At 35.7% G+C, this 27023-nt stretch overlaps 1 protein-coding gene across 1 annotated transcript in view; it reads left to right on the forward strand.

The window, feature by feature from the left end:
- SPRED1 (sprouty related EVH1 domain containing 1) overlaps window positions 1-20012 on the forward strand; it is a 61565-nt gene extending 41553 nt beyond the window's left edge. Inside the window, exons 3-6 of the mRNA XM_005417508.2 lie at window positions 732-900; window positions 2191-2240; window positions 10207-10365; window positions 14912-20012. Coding sequence (XP_005417565.1) covers window positions 732-900; window positions 2191-2240; window positions 10207-10365; window positions 14912-15571 — 1038 coding nt within the window. The 3' untranslated portion in view covers window positions 15572-20012. The remainder of the gene's footprint in view (window positions 1-731; window positions 901-2190; window positions 2241-10206; window positions 10366-14911) is intronic.
- The last annotated feature ends 7011 nt before the right edge of the window (window positions 20013-27023 follow it).

The following is a 27023-nucleotide window of genomic DNA, read 5'->3' on the forward strand; positions in this document are numbered from 1 at the left end:
GGTTGGAACTGGACGCCCTTTGAGGTTTCTTTCAATGCAAACCATTTTATGATTCAATGTGAAGACTGTGACTTTGCTTTAGAACTGAATGTACATGTATACCTCTAATGATTTTGTAGCCAAAGACTTCTGTTAATTATTTGCAGTTACTTATTTTTTTATACAATACACAAATGTATTTTTGTCTAGGTGCAGGCACTAATACACTCATAAAGATTTTAGATTTTATTAATCTCATTTTTTTAAAGAATTCTCTTGTATTACTTTCACTTGTCCAGTAGCCTTTCTGAGAGAAATCTGAAAATCTGCCTGAAAGCAGCATGAAGTTAGTCTAGTGCTGAAAAATTTTGTAGATCTCAGTGATACAGTAAAATTTGATATCAGCACGCATACTTTTTGGGGGGATGTGACCTATTTCATTTGCTGAACATCTACCAAGTCTGTACTGGTTTTTGCAGGTATGAGATTCTTTTATGGGTATGAGATTTTTGAACAGGAATGTTGACTCAGTAAACAAATAGTGTCTTCAACGCATACTATTTATCAACAATTGATAGTGCATAATTAGGCCATAATGGAAATGAAGTTAAAATTACATCCTTGTAGCAGGAAGAAATTTGAAAAGGGACCTCTGTGATGTATGTTTTAGGTAGTTCACAAAGACTACCTTTTGTTCTCAAATTTGATATATTCACCATTGATATTTTTTCCTTCTGTTTTCTTTCTGAAAGGTGGTCTTGGAATGCACATTAAAGAAAGACCTTGTTTACAACAAAGTTACTCCTACTTTTTACCACTGGAAGATTGATGACAAAAAGTTTGGCCTCACATTTCAGAGTCCTGCTGATGCAAGAGCATTTGATAGAGGTATTCGGAGAGCAGTAGAGGATATTTCTCAAGGTACATATTTCAGGTGAAAGACTTGGTGGGGTGGATGAATATTAAGTCTTTACTAAAAAAGATGTCAAAGCACTTTGTGTAACATTTCCATTGACAGTATTTAAGGATGTGGATTAAACTATATATATCGGGATTTTAATAGTTTTTGAAATAGTACTTCTGGCATTTCTAAAGTGCCATTCATTCAAGTGTCTTAAATTGTTTCACAAAAACTAATTAGGTAATTTCCTAAAACATCCCTACGTAATAAAGCATTGCCTCTTTCTTTTAGACATGAAGAAATGGAGGAAGCTGGAGTGTAATATTCTCTCACTTGGATCTTAGAAGCTTTTTGCAACTCCTGTGTTCTTGTAGGATGAGCTGGGAAGTTGAATAATTTGTGACCTATTGAGTTCTCTTTTTGTCTACGCATACTTTCAGTTAATAGTTTTTTATTTTTTACTAACAGCTGAGTTAGTAGTAGTTCTGTGTTCAGCATGGTTCTGAGGACAGGTTTTTAGGAAGAGAAGAAGAATTTACTCAGATAACAATATGGCCCACTCTGGAATGAAGTTCCAGAGCTTCACTGAATTAATGGAAACCAGTGAGCAAACTGAAGGATATCATCAAGCTTAGATTCTAAGCTGAAAATATGATAAATGTATTGCTGGATTGAGACAGGGAGGGAAGAGAACATGTGTCTATTGAATTGAAAGAACATCTCTTTCAGGCTTGTAAAAAGTAACTTTAGGGATTTTATGTGTGTTATCCTACTAATGAAGGGAGGAGCATGTTTCTGAGGGGAAATGCTTTTTGACATATTCTAATGACTGCTTTGGGAATTTGTTGGTACAATCCATATCCCTTCAAGACAAATATTTAGAGAACATGAGAGTAATTTTTTTCTCTTAGGGTCTCACACTTTCAATTTCTGCTGATTTATAGCAAAATAAAGCAGTGTGCATTCATGCCAACCAAATGTGTCTGCCTTTAGTTTTCAAAATGCTACATTAAAAGGAATATACTCCCTTGCTTCTGACTGCTGATGACACTTTGAAAATGCTTTTATAAGGAAGGTGGGAACGAGAGAGAGGAGTGTGGCTAGGAATACTCAGTATAGAAAATGTAGTGTAGAAATAAATGATGCTTACTAAATCAACTTGAAATGCGGTGATCTATAGGTTAAAACCATAAACAAGAATATTTATATAATCATCACTGGATGTTGAAAAATTATGTGGATAACTGGAAGCAGTAAGTGGTAAATATGAAGAAAATAACTTTGTCTACTTTTTTTTTCTTTATATGAAGGTTATCCACCCTCCCAAAATGATGTTGAAGTGGCAGAAGACTGCTTTCAAGTGAGTAAATTTTTAAATTAACTGTGCATTTTTTATTTTACAAATGTACTGAAGAGATTTTGCTCTCATTACTGAGAATAAGCAAAATAAGAGCAATAGCAAAATTCAGTTTAATGAAATAAGTTCTAGAAGAATTATCTAGAAGACCTATAATATTATCTGTCCTAAACAAAGTTATTATTTAATAATAATAGTAGTTATTATTTAGTTATTATTTAATCTATAGGATCATTAAGTATCCTGAGTTTAATTTTTAAGTTCAGTATGTGTTCAAGTTATATGTCCTCTTTGATCTTATTGCAATAAGAAATATTCTTCTGGGAAACAGAAAATAGAGGGATGAAGAATCTTTCTACTTATACATCCTGTTTGTTTCCTTAGATTTCCCTTTGCGGTGATAAAACTCTTCTAACATCAAATGGTTAGAGTTGAAAAGATGCTGAGACAATGGTTGAGAGGATCTTGTCCAAACAAAGACAGAAGTTCAATTTTTAAAAACACACTGAAAATAAAGTAGTCACTTACTGAGATTCAAGTTTTTATTGATCTTTTTTTGCACTTTTCAATTTCTGTAGGTCATAATGGCTTAAGAGATAAAAATTTATGTCCAACTATGCTTCAGAGTTACAGTACTATATAAGTATACCATATCATATACCATAAGTACGGTAACACTGACGCATAGCACTGCCTGGCAGTATCCAAGAATCATGTAATTAAAAAGCCAGTATAAAAAACCATTATGGATGGATATATAGCTGTAGATTAGATATAGATAGATATAGATATATACACACACACACGCAGAGTGAATAACTGTATTATAAGTGAGGAAATCCTTCTTGTGTCTATGTATGCTTGTCATTTTTCCCTTCTTATGTATGGTTTTAAGGGAAAGCCGTGTCTTCATTCACGCATATATTCAGTTTTCAGAGTGCATAATAATTTAAAAATTTAAATTATTATGAAGATAGCAAAGAAACAAGTTGACTCAGGGGTCTTAGTGACTATTCAGAAAACTGCTAGTGTTGCTAAGTGATTTCTTCTGGGAAGGAGTCTTGCCACTTATGCAATAATAAATCCTGTATCAGTGTAAATTGATCCAGTGTAGAACCTCTAGAACACAAAATCAAGAAAATTAGCAGCTGACTTTGAAGATATGCTAGGAGACTGAGAGTCAAGTATTTAGAAAGGATACCGCAATGCAGTGGCAACACAAAAGTCTCCTGATATCTTTTAATTTTATGGCAGAAGAAATGTATTACTTTGTGTAAATGTTGACTGCATAACCACCTGTTGTTCTTTACTTGCAATGCTTTATTTTAAGGCACTTGAAAGTAAAATTGCTATGAATATTAGATATTTCAGATTTTAAAAAGAAATTATATTTTTACAGGGTGAAGGAAATATGTGCCAAAGTTAATGCAGTCCTTAATCAGCTCTTAAAAGACTTGCTTACACATGCTTTGTTGCAAGGATTAATAATTAAACAGTTTCTACAGGCCTAATGAGATTAGAACAAACCAATTACCTCTGATTTTGCTGCCTAGTTATTACATTTCTATATCAGGATGCCAAAATTGAGGAGAATATCTGAGATTCATTATAATTACAAATTTGTTATTGGGAAAGTGGAGAAAAGTGTATTTACAGCATCTATTCTATACATGTGAATATCAATACACCACCTATTTACATATGTAAATAGAGGTTTACTTTATATTCCATTTTAAAAAATAAATGTATATATTAAATGTCTGTAAACCAGATTTTATATGTATAAGTACTCACACACCAGATATATATATTAAGGTACAAACAATCTTGTGTGGTACAAACCACTGGCCAAACTGTCTTTTACATTGTAGACAGGAAAACATACTTAAAGACTACATAACAGTAGATATTATTTAACTGTGGATTTGTGCTGTGGATAGATGTCCTGTTTTCTAAAAACAAAAAAGCTAGTCAATATGTTTTACCATATCTCTGCACAGCAAAGTAAAATAAGTGATACTGATACTAGCATTTATCAGAAGGAAGGAAAAAAGAAAAAATGCAGAGAAAACTGAATCCACCCTGGCTTACCTATGGTTCATCTAAACCGGGTTTATGTATCAGTAATGAAGCTGCAATTGCAGGCTTATGAACATGAGTGCAGAAAAGCTGCATCATTTTAGCTACAGGCATCATCTCTAGTCTACAAGTACACCTTTGAAATACCAAATAGTCCACATTTTCTTTCAAATTATTAATTCCTTCCCCTTGCAAGATTGATGCTCTGATAAGTGAAAGTGGATACCCCAGGGTCCTTTTAACTTGATGCATAAGACCGTCATTCTTTAAAGAGAATGTACTGAGTATTTAAAGAGTTATGTTGACTTGTCCCCCCACTTTTTGCCACTTCCACGTTGTTTAAAAGGCTTAATGATTTTTTTGTTTACCTGTTAATTTTTTTAAGCTGTTTTCCTAAGTCTCCATTAGTATTTTTGAGTGTGTTTTGGAGTATATCTGTGCAAGGGCGTTTTGGAGTGTAGATAGAATATTAAAGAGTAGTTTTTCCTGTTCTGTGTTACACAGCAGGTTGTACATCAATTTCATTAATAGTGGCTTGGTTTTGTTGGTTTTTGGTTTTTTTTTTAATGAAGATGACTAGATGATGAAGAAAGCTAAATGTGTTTCATAAGTTATTTTACTGGCTGGTTATATTTGGTGCTACAGAGAGCAAATAATATGATCCAAAGAAGATCAAAAATTATCATCTCTGTGAAATCTCAGTGCTTCCTTGTAATAAGTATTATCACATTTTATAGAAGTAGTTAGCAGAAATAGTGATTGTCCAAAAGTTGTATGTGCATATTTTAAATGTAAATCCAAAAACTGAACTCATCTTGTGCCTTCTAGGCTAGCAATTGGCTTGCTATGCTATACCTAGGCTCACTAAATTTCTGATTTTTTAATTTACATTTTGTAAATAAAATCTCCTGGAGAAAGCATTCCTTTTGCTGAAGATCAAATTTATCATTTTAAGACATAGCTTCCTTATAGTTTCTTTAACCTCTCTGTTGTTTCCAAATAATGATAAAATCCTAGTATTAAAAGAATATCATCACTTAAGGGTTTTCATGGTTGCTTAAATTATTGCAATTATTTTTGGTTGTTTATTTAACTTACTCGATGCAAATTGTTCACATCATAAAATAAGCCCTAGTCTTACCAGATTCATTTCAAACAGAAATACACCAGTGAGTTAAGGCAGAGCTATCTGACTTCCTATAATGTTGGTAAATGGAACCTGGAAAAGTACATGTACTTACATGGAAATATACATTGGGAATTTGTTCTGTTAGAAAGTTTAGATGGTTTTGGTATAAAACCTTGCATTTTGAATGTAGGAGCAGCTTGTGTAAGTCAGCTTGCTTGTTTGTTAAAATAATGGCTCTGGTTATTTTCCTCTACCAAATATAAACTTATTGCTCTAAAATTCACCTAGCTTATCTGAAAAAAAAAACAAAAATATATTTTTTTTCCTTAGAAGTAAATCTAAATGAAATCTAGAGCTCACACATTTAAAATTATTTTTGTAGGGGTTTTGGATCCTGTAATGCATAAGTCTTGCTTTTGTGAACTGAAAAATAGAGTAGTTGAGCTTTAATTTCTTTCAGTTTTTGTTGATTCAGCCATATTGGTGTTATTTATAGGCTACCAACACATTTTAACAGTTTGAAGTAATAAGAATTGGATCACTTATGCTTTTGAGTTTCTTACTACTGGCAGAAGAAAATGTAGACTGATAAATTGTTAGCAGAAAATAAAAAGTTTGGCTTGTTCTTTCAGAAGTAAGCACACAGGACTTTTTGTTAATAGTAAGGGGGAAAGGCCTGAAACTTACATGCATCTTAAGTGGTTTTGGTGCAGGCAGGGAAGACATTAATTGTTCATATGCTGCTCAGTAAATACACTATTTTGTGACCTCTTCATAAGGGCCTTCAAGGACCATTCAATTTATTTTGTCTCTAACAAAATGTTTGCAGAAGTTTTATTTTATAAAAATAACATTATGACTTTTAAGGAAATGTGAAATAATTTACCCGTGATGCCCTGTATTGTTTTATGGATAATACAATACTACATGGTAAAACACTAAAGATTAGAAATATTTAGTGCACATAATAAATTGCTTAGGTCCAGTTCTTAGAACTAAAAGTAATACAAATTCATATTATCAATTTCAAATAAATCTATTAATATATTGTGCTAAACCATTTTGTTTTATTAAGCTTTTTTTATTGGAGTTGTATATAAAAAACAGGAGGAATTTTTTTCCCCTCACCAGTATTCCTAGCAGCCTCTTTATATGTAGAGTTCTCTATATATTCAGGTGGAAAAGCCTTTGAAGAAAGAGATGTCAAATATCTTATTTTTTAGTTTAAACTGTATTAAATATTTAGAGTAATCTAGGTAATATTTCAGCCTATGTCAGAAACACATACCTGAAAATAAGAGTTTCTTTGCCAAATATATTGCTCCATCAGTCTCAGAAATAGCCAAAGCAGAAGGAAGTCATTCAGATGTTTTTGAAACCTGTATAGTTTATTCAGAATTGAAAAATTAAGGAAAAAGCATTAAAACGTTTCTCGTGTTGTTAGCATCAAACAGCAGATTTTCGGGCCTCATGGGAAGTAAATGCAAGAACTGGGATGCAGCGGAAATGTGGTCTCTCATCCATCCTTCTGTGTAATCATTAAACTTACTTAGAGGAGAACATTTTTAACAATGTCTGCAGAACAATGTTGAATTCTCTCCCAGACTTAACTCTGGCAAACTGGGAGAAGTAAGGAGAGAAAATTTGAAGAACAAGAGAAGCTCAGTCTGGTTTTCATTTTCTCTACAGCTGTCATCTGGCTTTGAATTCTGCTGGAGAGCTACAGCTGGAGTCATTTTATTGCTTTACCCAGCATCCTTTTGCTTGTGCGCACAGAAATGTTTTAGTAGTCTTGGAAAAAAATTCAGAGTATCTCTTAGCAACCATAGGACAGTAATTATTATACCAGCAGCTGGGAGCAAACCAGATTTCCGTTGTGCATTAAAAACTGGCGTAGGTTACTTTACAGATGATACTGAATAACCTATGCCAGTACTGTACTTCGCAGGCTGTGGTTAAAGAATATTGAATGTGGGCGGTGTAATTGCTTTGGACAGTGGAAAGGGAGAATGTGTGCATCTGTGTTAGTGTGTGATACTCTGTATATTTGTTCTGTATATGTTCTTGTGGAAAACTTTATATGTTTGCTTCTTACTTAAATGCATTTTCAACACAATACCATTTTTGTTTCTAGGGCTTCCTACTTCAGATTGTCAGTGTTTCCATTATAAATCTGGGTTTTCAGATGTTCATGACTTTGTAATAAAACATCATATTGGAGCAGGAAGTTGTCCAAGGAAAAGGTTTTTGATACTAATAAGCGTGGTTTGACTGTATCAAAACTGCAGTTTAATTAAAAGCAGAGAGTTCAGCATGTTCATCTTGCATTTCTGTAATTCAGCTTAGTGAATATTTATTGGCTAAAGGACTGACATGATTGCTTTTTATTTTAATACCAGAAGTTAGTCTGTGTCTGCTTACCTGTAGGGTATAGGATGGTAAGCTGAGCATTGTGCTTTCAGAAATGCTGTTTGGCGAGTTCTTACCTTACAAAAGGTCACATGCTTTTCTCTGTCTGCTGCCACCCTGAAATTTGTCCTTGAAGTCAATTAGTTTGAATTGTGGTATCTGTGTTGGAATTTTCTAAAAGCATTCTTTGGTAATTGCTGTGTATAGGGCATGAAGGTTTGCTTTAAGATTAAGGTTTGGGTTTCGTGCATCATCTGGCACTGCTAGTTAGCACAGGCAGAGGTGATCCATGGCTGTGTCCTTCATTAGATGGAGCCCTCCTTGACTGCCAAGGGAAGTACTTGTGTCTGCCTGTGTGAGCATGTGCATGTGTCCTTTTTGCTCTGTAGTGTAGATAGTTTATTTTTGAAGAAGAAAGGTGTGAATCACCTGCAGGACAGGATATAACACAGGCTGCTGCAAATCTCACCCAGGGATAAAAACAGGCTTGTGAGTAGTATATGTTTTTTTCCCTAGGAAGGAAGGAGTAGAAGTTTTTGCAGCTTGCTCCCTTCTTCCTAGACCACTCAAGTTTATAATAGCCAGGGGAAGGGGAAAGGGGATGCTTATCACTGTGGTTTCTGTAAAATGGCTTCTGGCTCTTAGCTTAAGTGCTTGTAGTAATTTTAAACATTGCTTAGACCAAAAATGGTTGTTCCTCATTTTGAATACAGCTCTTCTGTAGTTTGAGCCACTGTTTTGGAAGCTTTTTATGTCATTGGGCTGTGTATCTGCAGGAGTACCTCTTGCTATGAAGATGTTTGCTATTGCACTAATATTTGATGCTTTTTGCTCTTAAAATAAGCATACATATATGAAGTCCAATTCTTTTTAGTCATTCCAATATTTCTTTTATACTCATTTTCCAACCATGTTTGACCAGAAAATTTAATTTTGACAATAACAGGGTCAATTACTTTGTGGTGGTGTCATGCTTAAGGATCTGCCAATAGTACTTCCTTTTGGTGTTTTGCCTGTCTTCAAAACTTTTCAGAGGAACTTTACCCTAATTGAGTGAGCTTTTGTCTTTCTTGGCATGTATGCTCTGTAGTATTAATTATGCTGATCATGAATTAATTACTAAATTTAATGTTTCCCCACATGGGGCTTCTGAAACAATACATATAAATTTAGTGATGTGATGATTTTCTTTCTCCTACAAAATCAGCTACAGACCAGCTACTTCAAACTATCTAGATCTCTTAAAATTTGATACATTAGGCTTTTATGTATGTGAGGTACTAATGTAATCCTACAATAAGTTCCTTAAGTACTTTGATAAGTGAAAACTAATGCTTCTGGGTCAATATTTAACCTGCCAAAACTTTAGGTTTGCCTCTGCCTCAGTATTTTTCTGTACTATTCTTAATTTTTTCCTCTAAATGTTTTTTTGATACATACAAATCCCTATAATAAAGCTGAAACATTCTCATTGCTGGAAGCTGGATGATGCCAGAATTTTCTCAGTGCTATCCATGATGACAGACAGTTAATTTTACAGCATCCCTCAATGCAAACAAAACATACAGTATATTTTTGGCAGCTCAATGGAATTTGTATCAAAATGCTGTGCTGTATCCTAAGTATGTCCCAGTCAGTCAAGCTTAGAGAATGAGAACTGTTCATTTTTCAATTCATTTCAGAAACTGTATCATCTTACAAGCCAGTATTCCACCCAAACATACTTTCTTCTTTTGAATAGCACAGGTCCTGCAGCTATCTCATCATGCATTGCTTCATAGTCTCACTTTTGTATCGAGTTGCCTGATACAACTTTAATTGCAAAATGACTGTCATTCATGTCTAATGCACACTTGCTGCAATTAGATATTTTAATTGAGCCAGTATAGGTTAATTCTTTTTCTTGCAGCTGATTTTGCTTTTAATTTATTAAAAGTTCTGACGAGCTTTTGCCTTGTAAAATCGTCTCAGATTTTTTTTTTCTCCAATTGTGTTTTTGTAAATACTGGCAGCTTCATGGGTAGTTAGAGAAAACATCTCAGAGACAGATTAATCTCTATTTCCTTAAAGAAGTCTGATTTTGCAACTGTATTTCAGCGGCACTTATCTCTAGTGCCCAAGTTGTGTACTGTCTGCGGAGAAATTCTGTATTTACAAAGGCTGATTCAAAATAAAGAAAATACTTGCCTACTTCTAAATGCTTTAAAAATGTGCATTTAAGAATACTAGTGTTTATAGATACCTCTAACACATTATATGGAATATTAACACATCTATGTATGAACTGGTTGGGTTTGGTGTTGTTTTTATATAAATGCAAAAATCATTTCATGAAGTTCTTATGTGTTCTAGACTGCTCAAGAAAATACATCAGGTTCACTAATGAAAGATCACCTTTTTCAACATGAAACTGTAGTAACCAGTGAAACTTACAACTGTGCAAATTTGAGGCCTTCAACATTTGAGGATTTCAACACCAGGAGAGCCTGTTTTCCTAGCCAACCTAACCAGGTAAGTATACCAATAATAGAAGCAATCCTTACTTTGCTTGCTGTATTAATGGCACAGTATGTAGTTTCTGACAAGAAATCACTGCATTCCAAGTCCATGTACTTTAAACTTCTTGAAATGTTCAATGTAAACTTTGCAGCTGAAATATTATAGCATTATTGTGACAGAGGTAAAGCTTTGTGAAGGTATTTACCTATCGTTGTGGTGCACCAGACTACACAAGGTATTTAAGTATATAAGTATTTAATTTCTTTGAAGTCTGTTTTTGTATTGCAGATTTCTGTATCTGGAGCCTTAAAAAGCTGTTCAATTTTTTTCAGAAAATGTTAATTGGACATTAGCTCAATCTTAGTTACATGTATATTAATACTGTTTTGCTTAGAAATATTGAAAAGTATTCAGCCATTGGTACAGCTATATATCACTATACAGTTTTCTTTTTTTCTAAAGCTAAAAGTACTGACAGTTTTTGTAGACTGTGGAAGTAGTCTTAGTAAGTTGGATTACAATTAATTTGATGGTCTTATGTCTAGAACCAAAGACATAGAAAGCTTTTAGAATATGCTGAATAACAGATATCAAAGCAGAATGCAAGCGCAGGTGGTTCTGAAGACTTAACAAAAATAATTCTGCTGCTTGTAATAAAGCTTTTTAGTACCTTCAGTTATTTTTGCAGAGAAAAATAGGATTGTACTTAAGTCTTATATCAGCTACTTTTAATCTGCTTTATTGGGCAAAAGAAGCAAGCAGTGTTATCTGGAGAACTAAGAAGCTTGAAATTATTAATTTTTTATCTTTAATCATTGATCTACTCCAATTATCTCTTTGTGTACATCACCTCATATTTTTGTTTCTGTTAAGGTACATGTTTACCTTTTGTTTCTGTTAAGGCACATATTTTTCTCTCTTCCCATTTACTTTCAAAGAGAATTGTAAATGTTTTTTAGAATAGAATGGATTGGTGATGAGGTTATTGCAGCTAATGGCTACAGTACCCAGTGATATATGTCCTGTTAGTCTTCCTTGCATTGTAAAGAAAAGTGCAGCAGCTTGAAATGCCTGTATATTTTAAAAGCATGAATAAAATTGACTACTGAGAAAGTAATAATTTAGATTGTGTTAAACTGATTAATCTGTGTCTCTCTGATCGAAATTAAATAGAAATTTCTTTCAAATGACAATGTTGGAATTCAGTTCTTGAAAAGTGAAGTTATGGGAGATTCCATGAAAATTTAAGTAGATATTCTTTTAAATAGTCTTCTCCTGTTGTAGCACCACTTGCCAGCAACACTCTGCTTTTTGCATGGTCTTGTGGTACACACATTTGGAACATAGGCAGGTCACCAAAATGTCACGTTCTGTATGTGCACGCACTGCACTAGTTAAACTCCATGCATGTGACCAGGTGGCACTACAGATCTTGAGCTAATTCGTGGGTTTATTTCAATTTTGTGTAAATAAGTTTGAACACTCTTACTTAAGAGTGTGCTCATGAGTTGAATAGCTCAAGTACATGCTCCAACTAAAGAAATTATTAATGACAATTCAGATTTTATCTGTAGTATTTTGACTGTTAGTAAATAATACTCAAGTCCTTTAGCTTTCCAGCTTCTGATACATGGATGTGTGTAAACTTAGTACTTTGCAATGATGTAGGCAGCTGCTGGTGTCTTCATACTGAGAAGCTGCAAGATGAGCAAAATCAGGTGTAATTCTTTGAGGAGAAGCAGCAAAGGCTACAGTACCAAGGAAGTGACTGTGCCTTGTTTAAAGGTGCACACTTTCAAGTAAGGTGTGATACTTGTGGGTTCAGTTGGATCAACAAAAATTTTCTACCTGATTTCCAGTTGGCTAATCATGTTCAGAATCAGATTGTCTGTGGAATTTCAGTTTGCTGTAACATTCTTCCTCCCTTCCTGCTTCAGCTTCACATAGATGACATTTGTACTGAGTTTTAGTTTTGACTGTTTAGAGGACTAAGTGCATTAGTCTCATTAAATTTTGCTGCTATTTGTACCAATGTAAATTTGGATTGTGAATTGTTCAAAGGTTTTCATGTACTTCATGTGTTCACATAGGTCCCATTTAATACCCAATGAGTAAGCTCTTTCCAGCATTTCTTCAGTTTGCTTATTTTTCAGTATGTTCTGCTCCAAAAATATTTCTTAATATCAGTACCTTATAGAATGTAGTGGTGCCTTATTTGTAACATGCCAGTTAAGCATTTTTAGGTGTTGGACTCAAGACTTGAAAAAAATAAATTAGTTCTATATATGTGGTGTGCTGCTCAAACAAATAAAAAGCCTTCAAAGGCTAAGAAGCGGTCAGATTCTATCATTGCTAGTGTTTGTAGTGATCTTTAATGGCTATTAGTTGTCTGGGCAATGGGAAGTTGAGGGGGCATTTTTGAATTGAGGGTTCAGAGTTTTTTTCTTCTAAACAATGGGTTTTATTTATTGTCTTAAGTGCATGCATAATATTCTATGTGGACAGCAGGGTAAGGATCCTTTATGCCTGTAACATATGGAATGTAATAACTTACAGGTTTTTTTCTTAAATAAATTTATGCTGTAAAATGCTGAAATAAACTCATTAGCCATAGTTAGTTATTTTTGCTAAACAATAGATTCTTCCTCTTGTTTGAAAACAGAATAGGGCTGAGAAGCAGTCTGCTTTTGTAAGCAAAGGGGAAGCCTAACTGCTTGTATAGGAGCCTGGAGAAGTATGGAAGAGAAGCAATGTTAGCTGAATAGGGTATAACCTTTCTTCTCCCTGTATCCTTGAAACCTTGTGGAAGTTCAGCTATGTGGCTTGGAGCCAAGGAAAAAAAAAATGTTCTTGTTAGCATACTCCAGTTGAAAGTCCCAGGGCAAAGCATCTCTAATTACAGTTCTGTACTCATCACACAAGGATTGTTGAGCAGGGAAGTGATGGTTAGAGCAGGCTACAGATATTCTTACATAATCAGAAGATAGCATATTTTAAGAAGCTCTTCCTTCCTCTTTTCCAGCTGCCTTCCCTTTTCCCTTCTCTGTCTCCTACCCCAAAATCAGGGCATGCAGACTTCAGCACAGTAGGAGTTTAGATGCATGCAAAGTGACGTAGAAGTGTTTTAACCTAAAACATCATCTTCAGTAGTTTCACACACTGCAACAGATTAGGAACATGCAGTTCAATTGTTGTACTTCACTATGGAATGGTGACACATTAATTCTCATTAATTTGAGTACTAATAAGATAAACCCTCTCAAAGCAACAGTACTGATGCCAAAGATTATTCCCAAGTAATTCATGATTCTAGAAGAATTTGTAAGACTAATAGGTTAGAGAGGGGATGGGTATTTTGTCTTTTCTGAGAAATGGTTTACAGGCTGTGCACTAGACAGAGAAAAAGGCAGAATTTGACTTGAAGCCCACTCGTAATCTGGCTCTGATTATAATAGCCCTACAGTGTAGGAAAATAGTCTGCCTGTAAGGTAGAAACACTGGGGCATACTGAGACCCTTGCTTTCTTGCTGCACTGCCTGCTGTTTTCAGGAGCTTTTATACACGTGCTAAATTTTTATCCTGTAATTATTTGCACCTTTTCTTGCAAGTCACTTGTAATGTGATTTCAGTCACATTAGTGGCAATTCAGTATCTTACACTTAGGTATCTAAGGCCTGCAGTATTTCAGTTTGGATGATTCTCTGAATTTTGTCATCTTTGTCAACTTTTTCATGTTCCGCCCTTTTATTGTAAGGCAGAATAAACAAGAACTCCCACCTTATTTCTCTGATGGTTTTGTATGTATTTAGCACATTCCTTATTACTTGCCTTTTGAAGTATAAGGTCTTAAATATTGGTCAGTTCATTACAAACTGAGAATTTAAGAAGTACTTGGGTCTTTGCCTGCCTGTGTCCCAAACTAATCAATGTAAGTACTGTATATTATCTAAGGAGAGACGCATTCAGAAGAGGCTGTTATTTATTGATTGTCATACTGAATGTTCTTCATACTGTGAAATCCTTGTCTAGAACACAGCCTTGATTATTAGTTACCAGTATTCTCTCTTGCTATGAATTGGAGAGAGTTCGAAAACTTAGAGTAGGAATTAAGTAAAGCTTGTCCTGGATAACATGGTAGTGAATGTAGCAGGGAGTTAGTCCAAAAGCAGCAGATCATCACATGAAATCAGCAAATAAGGCATAATTAGTCTGTGGAATTCGTTTCCACTTTAAGATGTTAATACTCTAATTTTGAGAATAATTCACAGAGCAGCATCAAGTTTTATGTGGATACCAAAATACCCAAAGCTCTTATGAGAGACTAAAAAGTCAGGAAAGAATACTGAAGCTCATAGACCTAATACCCTGCAGAGGACTCATTATTGTGGGGATGTCTGTAAATTTTAGTAGTGAGAAAATAATCTGAATTTTTTATCCTCGGGCAGCAAAAGAAAAAAGTTTTGGTTTTTTAGTTTTCTAATCTAAGTTAACATTGTAGGTGGACGTAAATTTGGGACTTCACCATAGTAAACTTCTCTTACTTTACCTTATTTTTCAGGTCCCACTGAAGTCAATCAGACACGTTAGTTTTCAGGACGAAGATGAAATTGTCAGAATAAACCCTCGTGACATTTTGATACGTCGTTATGCAGACTACAGGCATCCTGACATGTGGAAGAATGACCTGGAGAGGGATGATGCGGACTCAAATATACCATTTTCTAAATCAGACAGTAAAAAATCTGACTATTTATACCCATGTGGAGATGGAACTAAGTTGAATTCCCTGAAAGACTCAAAGAGTTCTGTGGTATTTAAAACTCAGCCTTCCTCATCAAAATTTAAAAACTCAAAAAGAAGAAAAGAGGATGGTGAGCGTTCCCGCTGTATATACTGCCAGGAAAGGTTTAATCATGAAGATAATGGCAGAGGAAAATGTCAAGATGCGCCAGATCCTATTAAAAGATGTATCTACCAAGTTAGTTGCATGCTTTGCGCAGAGAGCATGCTGTATCACTGCATGTCAGACTCTGAAGGAGATTTCTCTGATCCTTGCTCGTGTGACACTAGTGATGACAAGTTCTGCTTACGCTGGTTAGCACTGGTGGCACTCTCGTTCATTGCTCCATGTATGTGCTGCTACCTCCCCTTGAGAGCATGCCATCACTGTGGTGAGGTGTGTGGGTGCTGTGGAGGAAAGCATAAAGCTGCGGGATGAATCAATCTTGTGCCAAACAGAGCTGAAAAATCTTTGTTTCCAGGAAGCATCTAACTTGGATTTGTGGAAGCTTTTTGGCAAGCTGAAGGGAATCTTCTTTCACGTAAGAGATGCTTGATGTGGAGGAAGCAACGAGACTTGTCAGACCTTGGCATTTTACAAGTGCTAGCCACGCCTAACTATTTGCTTTGAGCGCGTGGCATTTGTTGCAAGTTGTGAAGGAGATTTTGCGAAGGAAAGCCTGTTCTTATTATTGGCTATAAAATGAGTATATAAACTATGATTATACTAAAAGGGATTAACTTTTGCCACTTTGTACATTCATGGTTTAGGTGAGGGGGCTCTTTTAAAAGGATTAAAACTTATCTGAGGGGAAATTTTAACTAAAAGTGCACTAGTGACAGTTGATTTAAGATTAAGAAAAGTTAATACTCAGCAAATGAGAAATGAAACTGATTTTAAGTGCAACTAAATCACTTATTAATAGTTTTTTGGAAACAACTTTATGTATAAATAACAAATGTTTATATTTAACTAAATGTGTAAGGTACGAATTATTACTTGTTAAACTTTCCTTCCCTCCAATATAGTAGGTATGGACCATATCTACTGTCACATTCCATGGTAGTATTTTAAATAGTTAATTTAGTTGCATTTTTATTCCAGATGGACAAATTGATATTTTCAGTCCTGGTTCCCTTCAGCTACAGTTTGTGTTGAGTTGTATCCATGCATTCTGATAATCTAAAAACCTTTAAAATATTAATTATTCTAGTCTTGAGTGACCAATATTTTTTTTGTTAAGCACAGATGTAATTGTCTAAAATGTTCTTGTTAGAACATAACATTTATTTTTATATATAAATTACTTTGATTTCAACATAATAGCAAAAAAGGATGTTGTTTCTGTTGTTCAACCAGCAAGTTGTTTTCTTTTGGGGTGTCCTCCAAAAATACTTTCTTGCATATTCAAATGTTCATTAAGCAAAAGGTACATTAAGGCAGTTGTAACAAATTGTCACCAGTGTTCTTGTTTATCCTTCTGTTAAACTAGGATCCTGTTCAGCTGTTTATCAAGTACTATGATTAAAACAAAAGATTAATAACAAAAGTGAAATTGTTTTCATTATTTTGAACCACAACTTTTTCTAATTTGAATGGGCAAGTACAAAAGTACTGTGTGTTTTTTTCAAAAAGAACAACAAAAGACTTAGCTTGAGAAATAAATTACAGCCCAGGCAAAACTGAGTGAACTTCTTAATTGGGGAAATTCAAAGGCAGGGCTGGGGAGGGAGGCTGGAGAGTGTGTGTATGTATGTGTATGAGTGCTGGTATATTGTGTATGGTATTTCTTATGGTTTTGTACTTAGTAAGTCTAACTTTCAGGTAAGAATTAATCAATTAACCCACAGGGAATTTTTAAAAGCATTACATGTTGTGCTGTGTTATAAAATAAGAATCATTTACTTCTTATTAAAAACATGTAAAACACTAAAAAACAGTCATAATTCATTAGCAAACATGCCTGTTTGACATCTTGGCTGGAGTGGGACAGATTGTCTTTAGTATACCCTTGTTCTTAAACACAGAACCAAATAATTTCATTTTTAAAATGCATTCCTTTTCTCACTTACGTGCATTTCTCCAATATATTTTGTGTAATTTTTTTCTGCATGTATCTGGCCCCTTAGTTTTCCTTTGTAGCCCAGAAGTAAAATGAGCAAATGTATATAACTATCTGTCTGTAAAATACTTTTTAAAAGAAAACATTTATATTTATATTACAGCTTGACTTGACCACCTTGTGTACATAGATCATCTCGAAGTATTATTTCACATTGAAAAAGATGACAAATATCTTGATAACTGTAGAAGTTATGGAAGAGCTTCTAGTTTTGTATTAAGAGTTGATTGGATGGCTGAAGTCCAAGAATATGACACGGTAGCAGCAGTAATGGTTTTTGGGTTTTTACTGTTTATGTATTTGAAAGCTGCTACTCTGGTTGGTTTTCATGCTTCACACATTTTCAGCTAAACTTGGTTACCTAGAATAGACTGTTAACTTTAAAAACAACTTTCATTAAAAAATGGTGATGTTTTTCTAGTAAATGAGAGAAAATTAATATTTGTAACTGCTACGTTCCTAATTGAAGGTGGAGAGGTATGAGCAACCTAAGAAAAGAACTTGCTGGCTGTATAAGAAAATGCTATATAATCACACTGTATATATACTTCAGAAAGAAATTAGTTTTAGCAATTTCCTCTGAGCACTATACAACATAGTGAAACTCCTGGTCCTGTACTGTATTTTATATGACACATATACTTTAATATTTTTACTAAATGTGTGCATTAATATTTTCACCTTGCATTTAACCACTTTGCTGCTAAAATGTTTTCACCTTTTGCTTTTCTCTTTGAAGACTTGTATCATCTAAAAACGGTTACTGAATGGGCCCATGCTTGCTTGTTCCTGTTGTGAAGCAAGTATCAGCCAGCTTGCCTGGTTTGAGAGACCAAACAAATGCAGAGATCTGAGGTTGCATAAGGATTGGTTTTAGTAGCATGCACATGTACTTTTTCTCTGGTGCTAGGGATCTCACCCACTGTTACATTTAGGAGATGAGCAGTGGAAGGCAGACATACAGTAAACCCATTCCAGAGCAGCTTGTTGCATCCATACATCTTCTGGTTTTGGCGGCACGTAACATTCATTCTATCTCTTCTGAAATACTTTCTTGGTCATTTGGAAATAGAGAAATTTCTTCCCCGATCCATAATGCTTGCCCTTAACATCCGAGCTGTACTTTGTCAGGCATGTAGTAGCAGAGCTTTGTGCTGCTTGGAGGGCACCCGAGCCTTTGGAAACCGTCACTGAATATTAAGTCCCTCGCTCGTTGAAAATCTCGGTTACCGTGAAAATTGTTTCCCCTTGAAAGACGGGAAGTTAAGGGAGCGCGGCGCTCGGGCACCATCTACTGGGGGAAAGCTCGGCGGCCTTCAGGCGCCGCTCTTGATGACATCGCAGTTAACGGGCTATCCGGGCACGGCTTAAGGTACACGATTAGGTTATGCTTTAGCCATGAATTTACAGAATACTCATTTGCAATCTGACTGGGATGCTTTAGCTCACCATGCCTATTAAGTTGCATTATTAATACTGAAGTAAAAATCCTTTAACCATATATTTTGTTAAGTTTAAATTTGTTGTGATGGCCTGTTACAGGAGCATAAGAACCAGGAATGAAAGGAAAATTCTTTTGATTGTGTCACTGGGCTTCTAAGAAAGGGGGTTTATTATTATAATTACTTTATTTATTTCCCCTCTTGAAGTTCTTCCCACAGCAAAGTGATGGAGTTTTGATGCTCATGCCGAGGGAATTTGGCCTTTTGCGATACAAATCAAATTGTGAGTATGCACAGGTGGGTGTGTGCTCTCACACATGAAATTCAGTAGCTGTGAAGGGTACACCAACAGCTATGTGCATGGTTAGAGCAATATCTAATGATAATCTACAATTATTATGGTAACTGTTTAGTAAACAGCATGACATCATAAAACTCTTTGAGTGCTTATAGAAGAGATGTTTCAGTCTTAACCAATGCAGTTTCCTCTAGAGAAGCAAATGTATTTTGAAGAATGCCTTAATTGTGCATGCTGGAATATAACATTCCCATTTTGGATGACTTCTCCTCAGAATGATATGTTTGTGTATACCTGGAGGGTAATGTTGAACACTTATATAAATAATGCCCAGGCTTAAATTAGACTTTAAATCTTTTCCAAGCTTATGACACAATGTGCAGCCAGTACAGCTATACATTCATATTAGTAAAATGAAGATCAGGATTGCTGGCTGGCAAAAAAAAACCCCAAGAACTTTAAAAATATGCCTTATGGTACTGTTAGTACAACAGCTGGGTGGATAAAACTTGTTTACTTTGGTGCATTTACAAATATAAAGAGGGGTTGAGGAGGATGTTGGATTTTCATTTTGGTTTCTTTTTTCCTCTGAAAGTTTCCCTTAATTGCAAAAGTTGTGGTTCGTTAAAGAAATCAAAGCATTTGGTGAAAAAGCAGCCTTCATGTTTAAAGCTGTGGTATAAGCTGTACATGGTTTTCCTTCTTTTGCTTGGTGCCATTTGCTTTTCACCCTAATGACCTCAAAGTGCCTCATGTGTATATTGTTTCCATTAAACCTCAACTGCTATTTGTGTCTACTAAATGATGTATAATTTAATTAACTCATCCCATTGGTGTTTGCGTAAAGAATATGAATATAGCTTGTTACTTTGAGTATATAATGTAAATATGTCTTTAAGTTTGTAACTGGTTTGTTACATCATATCCTTCTAAGTTGCCGAAGTAGATAAGACCATAAAAACTGTTTCAATGTTTTTCCTGTAATTACCTGATTAAAACTATCTTGAAATGAAAAAATTATGCTTTTCTATTCTGTTTTGGTGTTGCTCAGAACAGCGCACATGAAATGAAATGTTGCAGCTCATGAACAGAATAAAAAGAAGTAAATACAGGTATTACCTTCAAACTCCAACATCTTTCATTGTAGGAACCATTTTTAAGAATTGCGATAATGTTTTAAAGGAAAATGGGCTTATACCAGTTTGCTTTGTATGCACAGCAGTACTTGTCATTGACATCATGCTGAGGAGGTCAAGATTCCTTTACATAAAACATATATATGTGAATTCCCACTTGACCCCACCACAAAAATGCATATCTCTGAATATAATTCTAACCTTGTGTAAGTTAGAAAATAAGATACACACCAGAAAAGGAAGGGAAATGAATCAGTCCATGCAGAAAAATGAACAAGTAGAAATCTGTGAGACTGTAATTTGAAAGTTCAGTGGTCAGGGTTTAGGATAGATTATTTTAAATTGAATTGTATTTGCCTCTAGGTTTTACAAATGCTTTCTTATTGGTTACAGCCAATAAAGTAATTCTCCATGTTCATTTGATTAGTTGCTAACCTGAAGAATTTTTATTGCCAGGTGTAAATTTTACATGGACTATTAAGTGTAGATACTTGTGCTTTTAATTGATGATGTGAAAATGCACCTCTACCAGAGAAATGAAGCAGACAAATGAATTGAATGACGAATAGGGTGAAGAGCTAGTAGAGAAAGCTATAGAACTATGTGAAAAACAAGTATGAGAAAGCAGTTCAGCATTAAATATGGTTTCATATGATTTAGAAACCTAGTGTTACATCTCACAAAATCTACCTTAATGTAATGATTAATGCATGTAATGATTAATGCATCATCTCCTGGCTTTGAACAAGAAAAAAGGATAGGTAAGGGGTACTCGTTCTTTTATTTTTCTTGTTGATTTCTTTTTCTTTCTCTTTTTTCTCTCTTTTTTTTTTTTTTTCCTTCTTGGCTTGTTTTTTTTTATTTGGGGGGTTTGTGATGGTGGATTTTGTGGGGGTTTTTGTTTCTTAATCTTTTTTTTTTCTTGTTCTTTTTTTCTTTACAGCTGATTCAGTTGCTGGAGTTCACAGAGCTGGTGGCCAGTTTCTAAAGACAATTCACAAAAATATCCAAGTCATTTACCAATTAGTAATCAGACTTTTGTATCACTGTTTCCTGAACCTTTTGGCTTACTGTCGTGGATCACTATTGGATCCTGTGCCAGAACAGAAAGACTTCAATCTGTAGGATTGTATCATCACTTCCATAATTTGAGAACACTGAGCTGTAATTTAAGAGTTTGGAAACAGACATAACAAGTAAATGAATGACAATAAAAAAATAATCCACATTTTATACCTTTAATTGGTATGGACGGTGTGTATACACACACAGTGGGATCTGACTTAATTGTGCTTTGAGTAATGTGTACTGTGAGTCACTAACAATACTTGGTTTTACCTAGAAGGAAAAGGAAAGAAAGAGATAAGTCAGTTCTTCAACAAACTTGTATCTCTAGATATCCATGCCCTGACTTGAGGGGTTTGGGAATATTTGAGAATATGTCTTTGGCAGAATAAGCTTCTCAGATTAATTGTGATTTCTGCTAAATGGTGGTTTGGCAGACTCCAGGCACATCTCAGTACCCACCAAATTAAATACAATGTTTTTAGCAATATGCAATTATCTATGTCAGTTCGAGGTAACAGGAAAAATTATTTCATTTTTGGCATTTGCTGCTTTTTTATTTTTTAAACCACCAACAAAAACCTCTTCTGCATTCTGATTTTGAGTAATATGAATCAAGGTAAGTAAGCTGACCAAATAATAACTGTTTGAAAGAAACATCCTTCTAAATGTAGACCCAGTACTGATCAATCAAATCTGTTTGTGTGGTCAGTGCTAAAAGTAGCTATAAGAAAGCCTGTTAAGATGATTAAACTTACTGTTGCATGTAAAACTGGCTTTGAGTTAGGGGCTAATCCTCCTTACTCCAATATTGCAACCTGCCAAACCATTCCTGTATGAGCTCTCTCCTTCCGGTATGACATTTGTAGGATACAAATCTATTTACAGCTGATACCTCTTCGCTCTCTGTGTAAGTAACTTGCCATTTTGTATCCCATGTAAACAGCAAGTGGTCTAGTGAGCTACTTCTTTCAAACTGAAAATATGAAAATATTGTTTCAGTGAAGTAGAAAGGGGTTGTGCAAACATATTGCTGCTGTCAGCAGTTATCAGTGCCCTTTGCTGGAGCTGGCTGTCTCTTTGTACCTGACAATGTGCTTTGGTGCTTTTCTGTTGTTGCTTATATTGCCTGTGAGCGAAGTGTTACAGTGACTTGCTCTTTCCTGTCTTTTCTCCCTAACTTGTTCCCTTTTTATTTCTGTGTGTTCTGAAGTTGTCTTCAGCTTTCTCTGCCAGCATATAGAGTTTTTACAGTCTCTGTGTGCATCTGATGATGATAGCTGCTAATTACTAAATGCCCATTATAAATAGTATTTAAAAGTTGTATTGCAAGCCTCAAAAGAGTTTGACATACTACATCACTCCTGAATATAGTAATGCTGAGAAGTTGTCTCCATTAGGTGGGCATTCACCCACAGCCTGACCAATCCAAAGAACTGTTTTCCAAGTCTGATATAGTTTTACCTAAGTTTTCTTTTGTCTCTTACCTATTTGCATTTAACTGTTTATAAGATGGGCAATGGGCTGGATTCTGCAAAACATTAGGAGGCTCTTTTCAAGGGGAGCAAGAAAACTAAAACACTGAAGCTCTAAACAACCATTGGTTTGCTCTCTTGTCCTAAAAATCGCATTGGCAATAGAGTTAAATAATTTTAAGAGTTGTTGGAACTATGTTGAAACTAACGAGGTGGAACAAATTAGTTTGGGAAGGTTGTCACTGTTGGCCTTCAAGAGTACAAGAGACACTCGAGTCACCAGCTGTGCAGGATCCACTGTTCTTGTTTTCCATGATTCTGCAGCTAAGTGTTAAAAATGCTGCTTATGAAGGAGAGAACTCTTTTTCTTTCAGGGCTACTTCTCTCATGAGAATGGTGAGTGACTCTTCCTGCTTCCTTGGGCTTAGTGGTCTTCTGTTAGTTCTTAGAAGCCTGGAAATTGGTGGAGATGTGAGAATGGTGATCCCTACAAGGCAAAGAGGTACATTGTGGGACAGAGGTGAAATCACCTTGGTTGAATCAGGGGATTAGAGAGAGGGAGAAGAGGAAGAGGAGCATCATCTGGGTCCTGCTCACAAAATTAATCTCTTCAGGATATGTTCGCAAGTAATTTCAAACATTCTGAATACAGCTATGCAGCTTCTGACTTCCCCAGTGCCTTTGAGCCTTTTTGTGTACCTGAATTAATAAGTAAAGTCTGATAGAGTCAAGGTCCTGGCTCTTCCATAGCAGGGAGCGTTTCAGAAATCTGCCAAGTCCTAGTTGAGAACACTCCTCTGTACTTGATGCATGTCTGGGATTTGCACAGATGAATAGCTGATTGACTGGTATTGAAGGCTGACTGCTGTCCAGACATTTCAATTAACAACACTGTTCTAAAATAGCAGTGCTATCCAGACTTCTGATTAACTCTATTCTGTGGCAGACTTGCACAGGTTTCTATGAGTTAGCTACGTTAGTAAACTTACATTTCTAAAGTTGTAGTTCTGAAGGCTTTAGTGCATTTGGAGCTGGTTGATCAAAGAAATGATGAGTCTCCATCCTCTGAGACATTCAGAATTCACTGAGGCAGGTCCCTGAGTAATCTGTTTAAGCTGACCCTGCTTTGGGCATTTGAGGTTGGACTAGGTGATCTCCAGAATTCACTTACTGCATCAGAAATTCTGTGGCTTTTCAAGAAAATTATGAATTTTGAAGAAGAAAGATAGTTTCAGAATAAGTGATGTGATTTTCTGCCTGCTAAACCTGATCTCTAATTTTGAGGCAAATCCTACCGTTAATGCTTGAATATTCCAAGTTACGATCAAAGAATTGTCATTTTAGTCATGTCATCATTATAACTCAGTGTTTTTCACTGTCAGAATTATTAAAATATGAATATATTTCATGAGCAAAGGCTTTTCAATATAAGTAATCGGTATTAGCATGGTATTGAGGTGAGGGGGAAAGCTGTGTGTTAGTAAGCTTAAAAACATTCACAGGTGTTTGCATAAGTACTGAACAGCTGCTTCACATGCTCTTTTGGCACAAAAATGTTTTCACAGAGTTGCTAACATCAAGATAGTTTAGTTAAAAAAAAAAAATCAGGACCTCCAAACCTTTTCCAGATTACCAATCTATCTTAAAAGCACCTCTAAAACCTGGATGGAATCTGGGGCCTGAACCAAGCCAGGTAAAAATGCCTGTGCACAATATATTTGGAAGGCACACACATCTGCTCAGGCTGAAGCATCAGCAGCAGGGTGAGACTGGACAGGCAGAGCTGGCAGCTAGTCAGTGAATCTGGGACCCTGTTTCTACTACAAAATTTAAACTGTTCGTAGGAGCCAGAGGATGGGTGGGGACTTGAGAAGACTGAGTCATTCCCCTTCATGCCGCTACTAAAAAAATCAAAGTAATGTTAGTGCACACAAATATTCATCCCGTTTTTAGTCAGACATTTTTGTCAAGTGGTTACTAGAATGGATTTTAACTATGTAATTGCCAGTTCACATTTCTTAGTCCCATTTCTCTCTTATGAAGTTTAGAAAAATGAAATATTCTAAAAACTTTGGCCCTTTTTGTGTTTCGGGAAAATTCACAAGTATCTGAACTGCATCATTTGCTTGTTGGGTGTCTTGTTGCCAATGGAGTCCTGCTAGTTCACCTCCAGCCAGCAGTGAGGTGGTAAGTCTGGCTCATCAGCTTACTCAATAACATGCTGATCGTGACTCAAGTCCTTCCTGCACTATCCTTGATGACTTCATGCTCACTGTAGCTTTTCTCTCCATTAATCTACCACTGTCTTCAAGGTTTCTCTTCCCTTTAGACCAGTCACATCTTTGCTTTCTCCTCAGTCCTCATTTGCTCAGCCTGATACCTCTGAACTGGCTCACGTTCAGGAATGTCGTGGCAGTTGTCACTACTGATATATTTTCCTCCAATGTTTATTAATTGTAAATATAATTTCTTGGTAAATGCTGCTGTGAGGCTTTACAGTAGTGTAAGGAAAGTAGAAGGATTTTGCCCCAAGATCAAATGAAAAATCCCCTACTCCTCCCATAAGGTGGGAAGTAAGCTAAGGGAGGGTGAGAGTGAATATGTTGGTTGTACTTTTCCATGCTATCACTCCTGAGTTTTGCAGTAATATACCTTTGGCACCAGAGTTAGAGTGTAAGACTCACTTTGACTTCACACTCTGAATGTGCGGCCCAGATGTATCTACTGAAACTCCTTTGCTGCAGCAGTTATCTCCATTCTCTCTGAATTTCTTTAACATAAACATTTACATTTAGAGGGAAAAGTAGCGTGAGAACATTAGCAGATCTGTATTGTAACAGTTTGTTAGGACAGTTCCAGTTGTTATCGGAATAATTTAGAAAATGCTCAACTAGTTGACTTGTACACTTCTAGACGACATAGAATAGTTTCTTCCAAACTAACCTTTACAATGTGCTTTGCCCAGGGCAGGTATTCCCAATTGGCTATATATCTGCTGAAGAATGAGACAGAAGTTAGCTTTAAACATAACCCTGGGGATAGGCTTCAGTTACATCTTGAGTTCAAAGTTGCCTGCACTGGGAAACAACTTAATTCAAGACCTTGCTCCCTTCATTTGTATATTTTTTTCACTCTTTTCTTAAGGGCTTGCACTTGGGAATCTATTTTTAATCTCCTGAGGAAGATATAGAAGCCTTACCCATCATAAAGCAGGCAATCATAAGGTTATACAGTGGAGTCTTCTTGTAGACTGGGACAGAAAACCACCTGGGCTTGCTCCCTGATTGATAAATAGCATGTGCTAACTCAGCCATGGGTTCATTACTGTTGTTTGCCCACAAATGACCTTTAAAAATGTAGACTTCCTTATCAGGCTATTGGCTAAAGAACTGTCCTTTGCAAGACATCAAAGTGATACAGATTTATAAATAGACAAACTAGGTCCTGCTATGTGTGTGGACCTCTTCTGGGATTGTTTGCCTTCTAAAAATTTTGAGTAGGTGAAAAAATCTCACTTTGTGTAAGCATGCCCAGTTTAAAGCTGTGTGTGTGGCAACTGGACGTAAGAACATTTAAATGGAACAGCTCCCACGTGTTGCAAAGGTCATTTAGGAAAGGCTGACATCATTAATGACTCATGTCTGCAAAAACACAGCAACTGACATACTATCACAACATCACTTCAGATGAAAGTCTTGGCTGTCAGAGCATTTGGTGAACACACTGCCAGGACTTGGTGGAACTTTGACATCTGTGATGAAGCCCAAGAGGAATTTCAGGTTACATATTTACATGGATGATTGGATGGCACCTCATCAGCTGCAGATGCCTTGCAATGATCTTTTCTTCCCTATTTCCACTACATGGTGCTGTAAATGCTTAACTATATCTCTGACTTTGAAGATCAATTCTACTTGCAGTTCTTTCACCAGCTACTGACATGCTTGGATAGTCACTTACTAGACTTCAAACTACTTCTGAAATGTGGCTGAGAGCAATAGAAGTTCCACTGAGTTCTTTTCTTCCTTTTTTGGACAGTAAGTAACTTGTCAATAACACATCTACAGTGACAGTTTTAAAGAAGATCTTGAAAGATTGTCAGTTCACTCTTACCTTGATTTCTTACAAAAGTGGAGAAAGCTAGTAAAGAGGTAGGTATCATCAGGTGCTGCTTAGTGTCAGTAGTCATAGTCTAGCTATGTCATTTATAGATATAGATAGATACAGCTGTTATTCAAAAGCCTGCCATGTCATCGTGTCGATCAGCACAATACCTGAAAACTTACCTTTGTCTTGATACTGACTGTTAAATCACAGCTGACAATAATTTGTGATGTCAAATATGGACTGAA

Source organism: Geospiza fortis, unplaced genomic scaffold, assembly GCF_000277835.1.
Source record: "Geospiza fortis unplaced genomic scaffold, GeoFor_1.0 scaffold54, whole genome shotgun sequence".
Taxonomy (NCBI): domain Eukaryota; kingdom Metazoa; phylum Chordata; class Aves; order Passeriformes; family Thraupidae; genus Geospiza; species Geospiza fortis.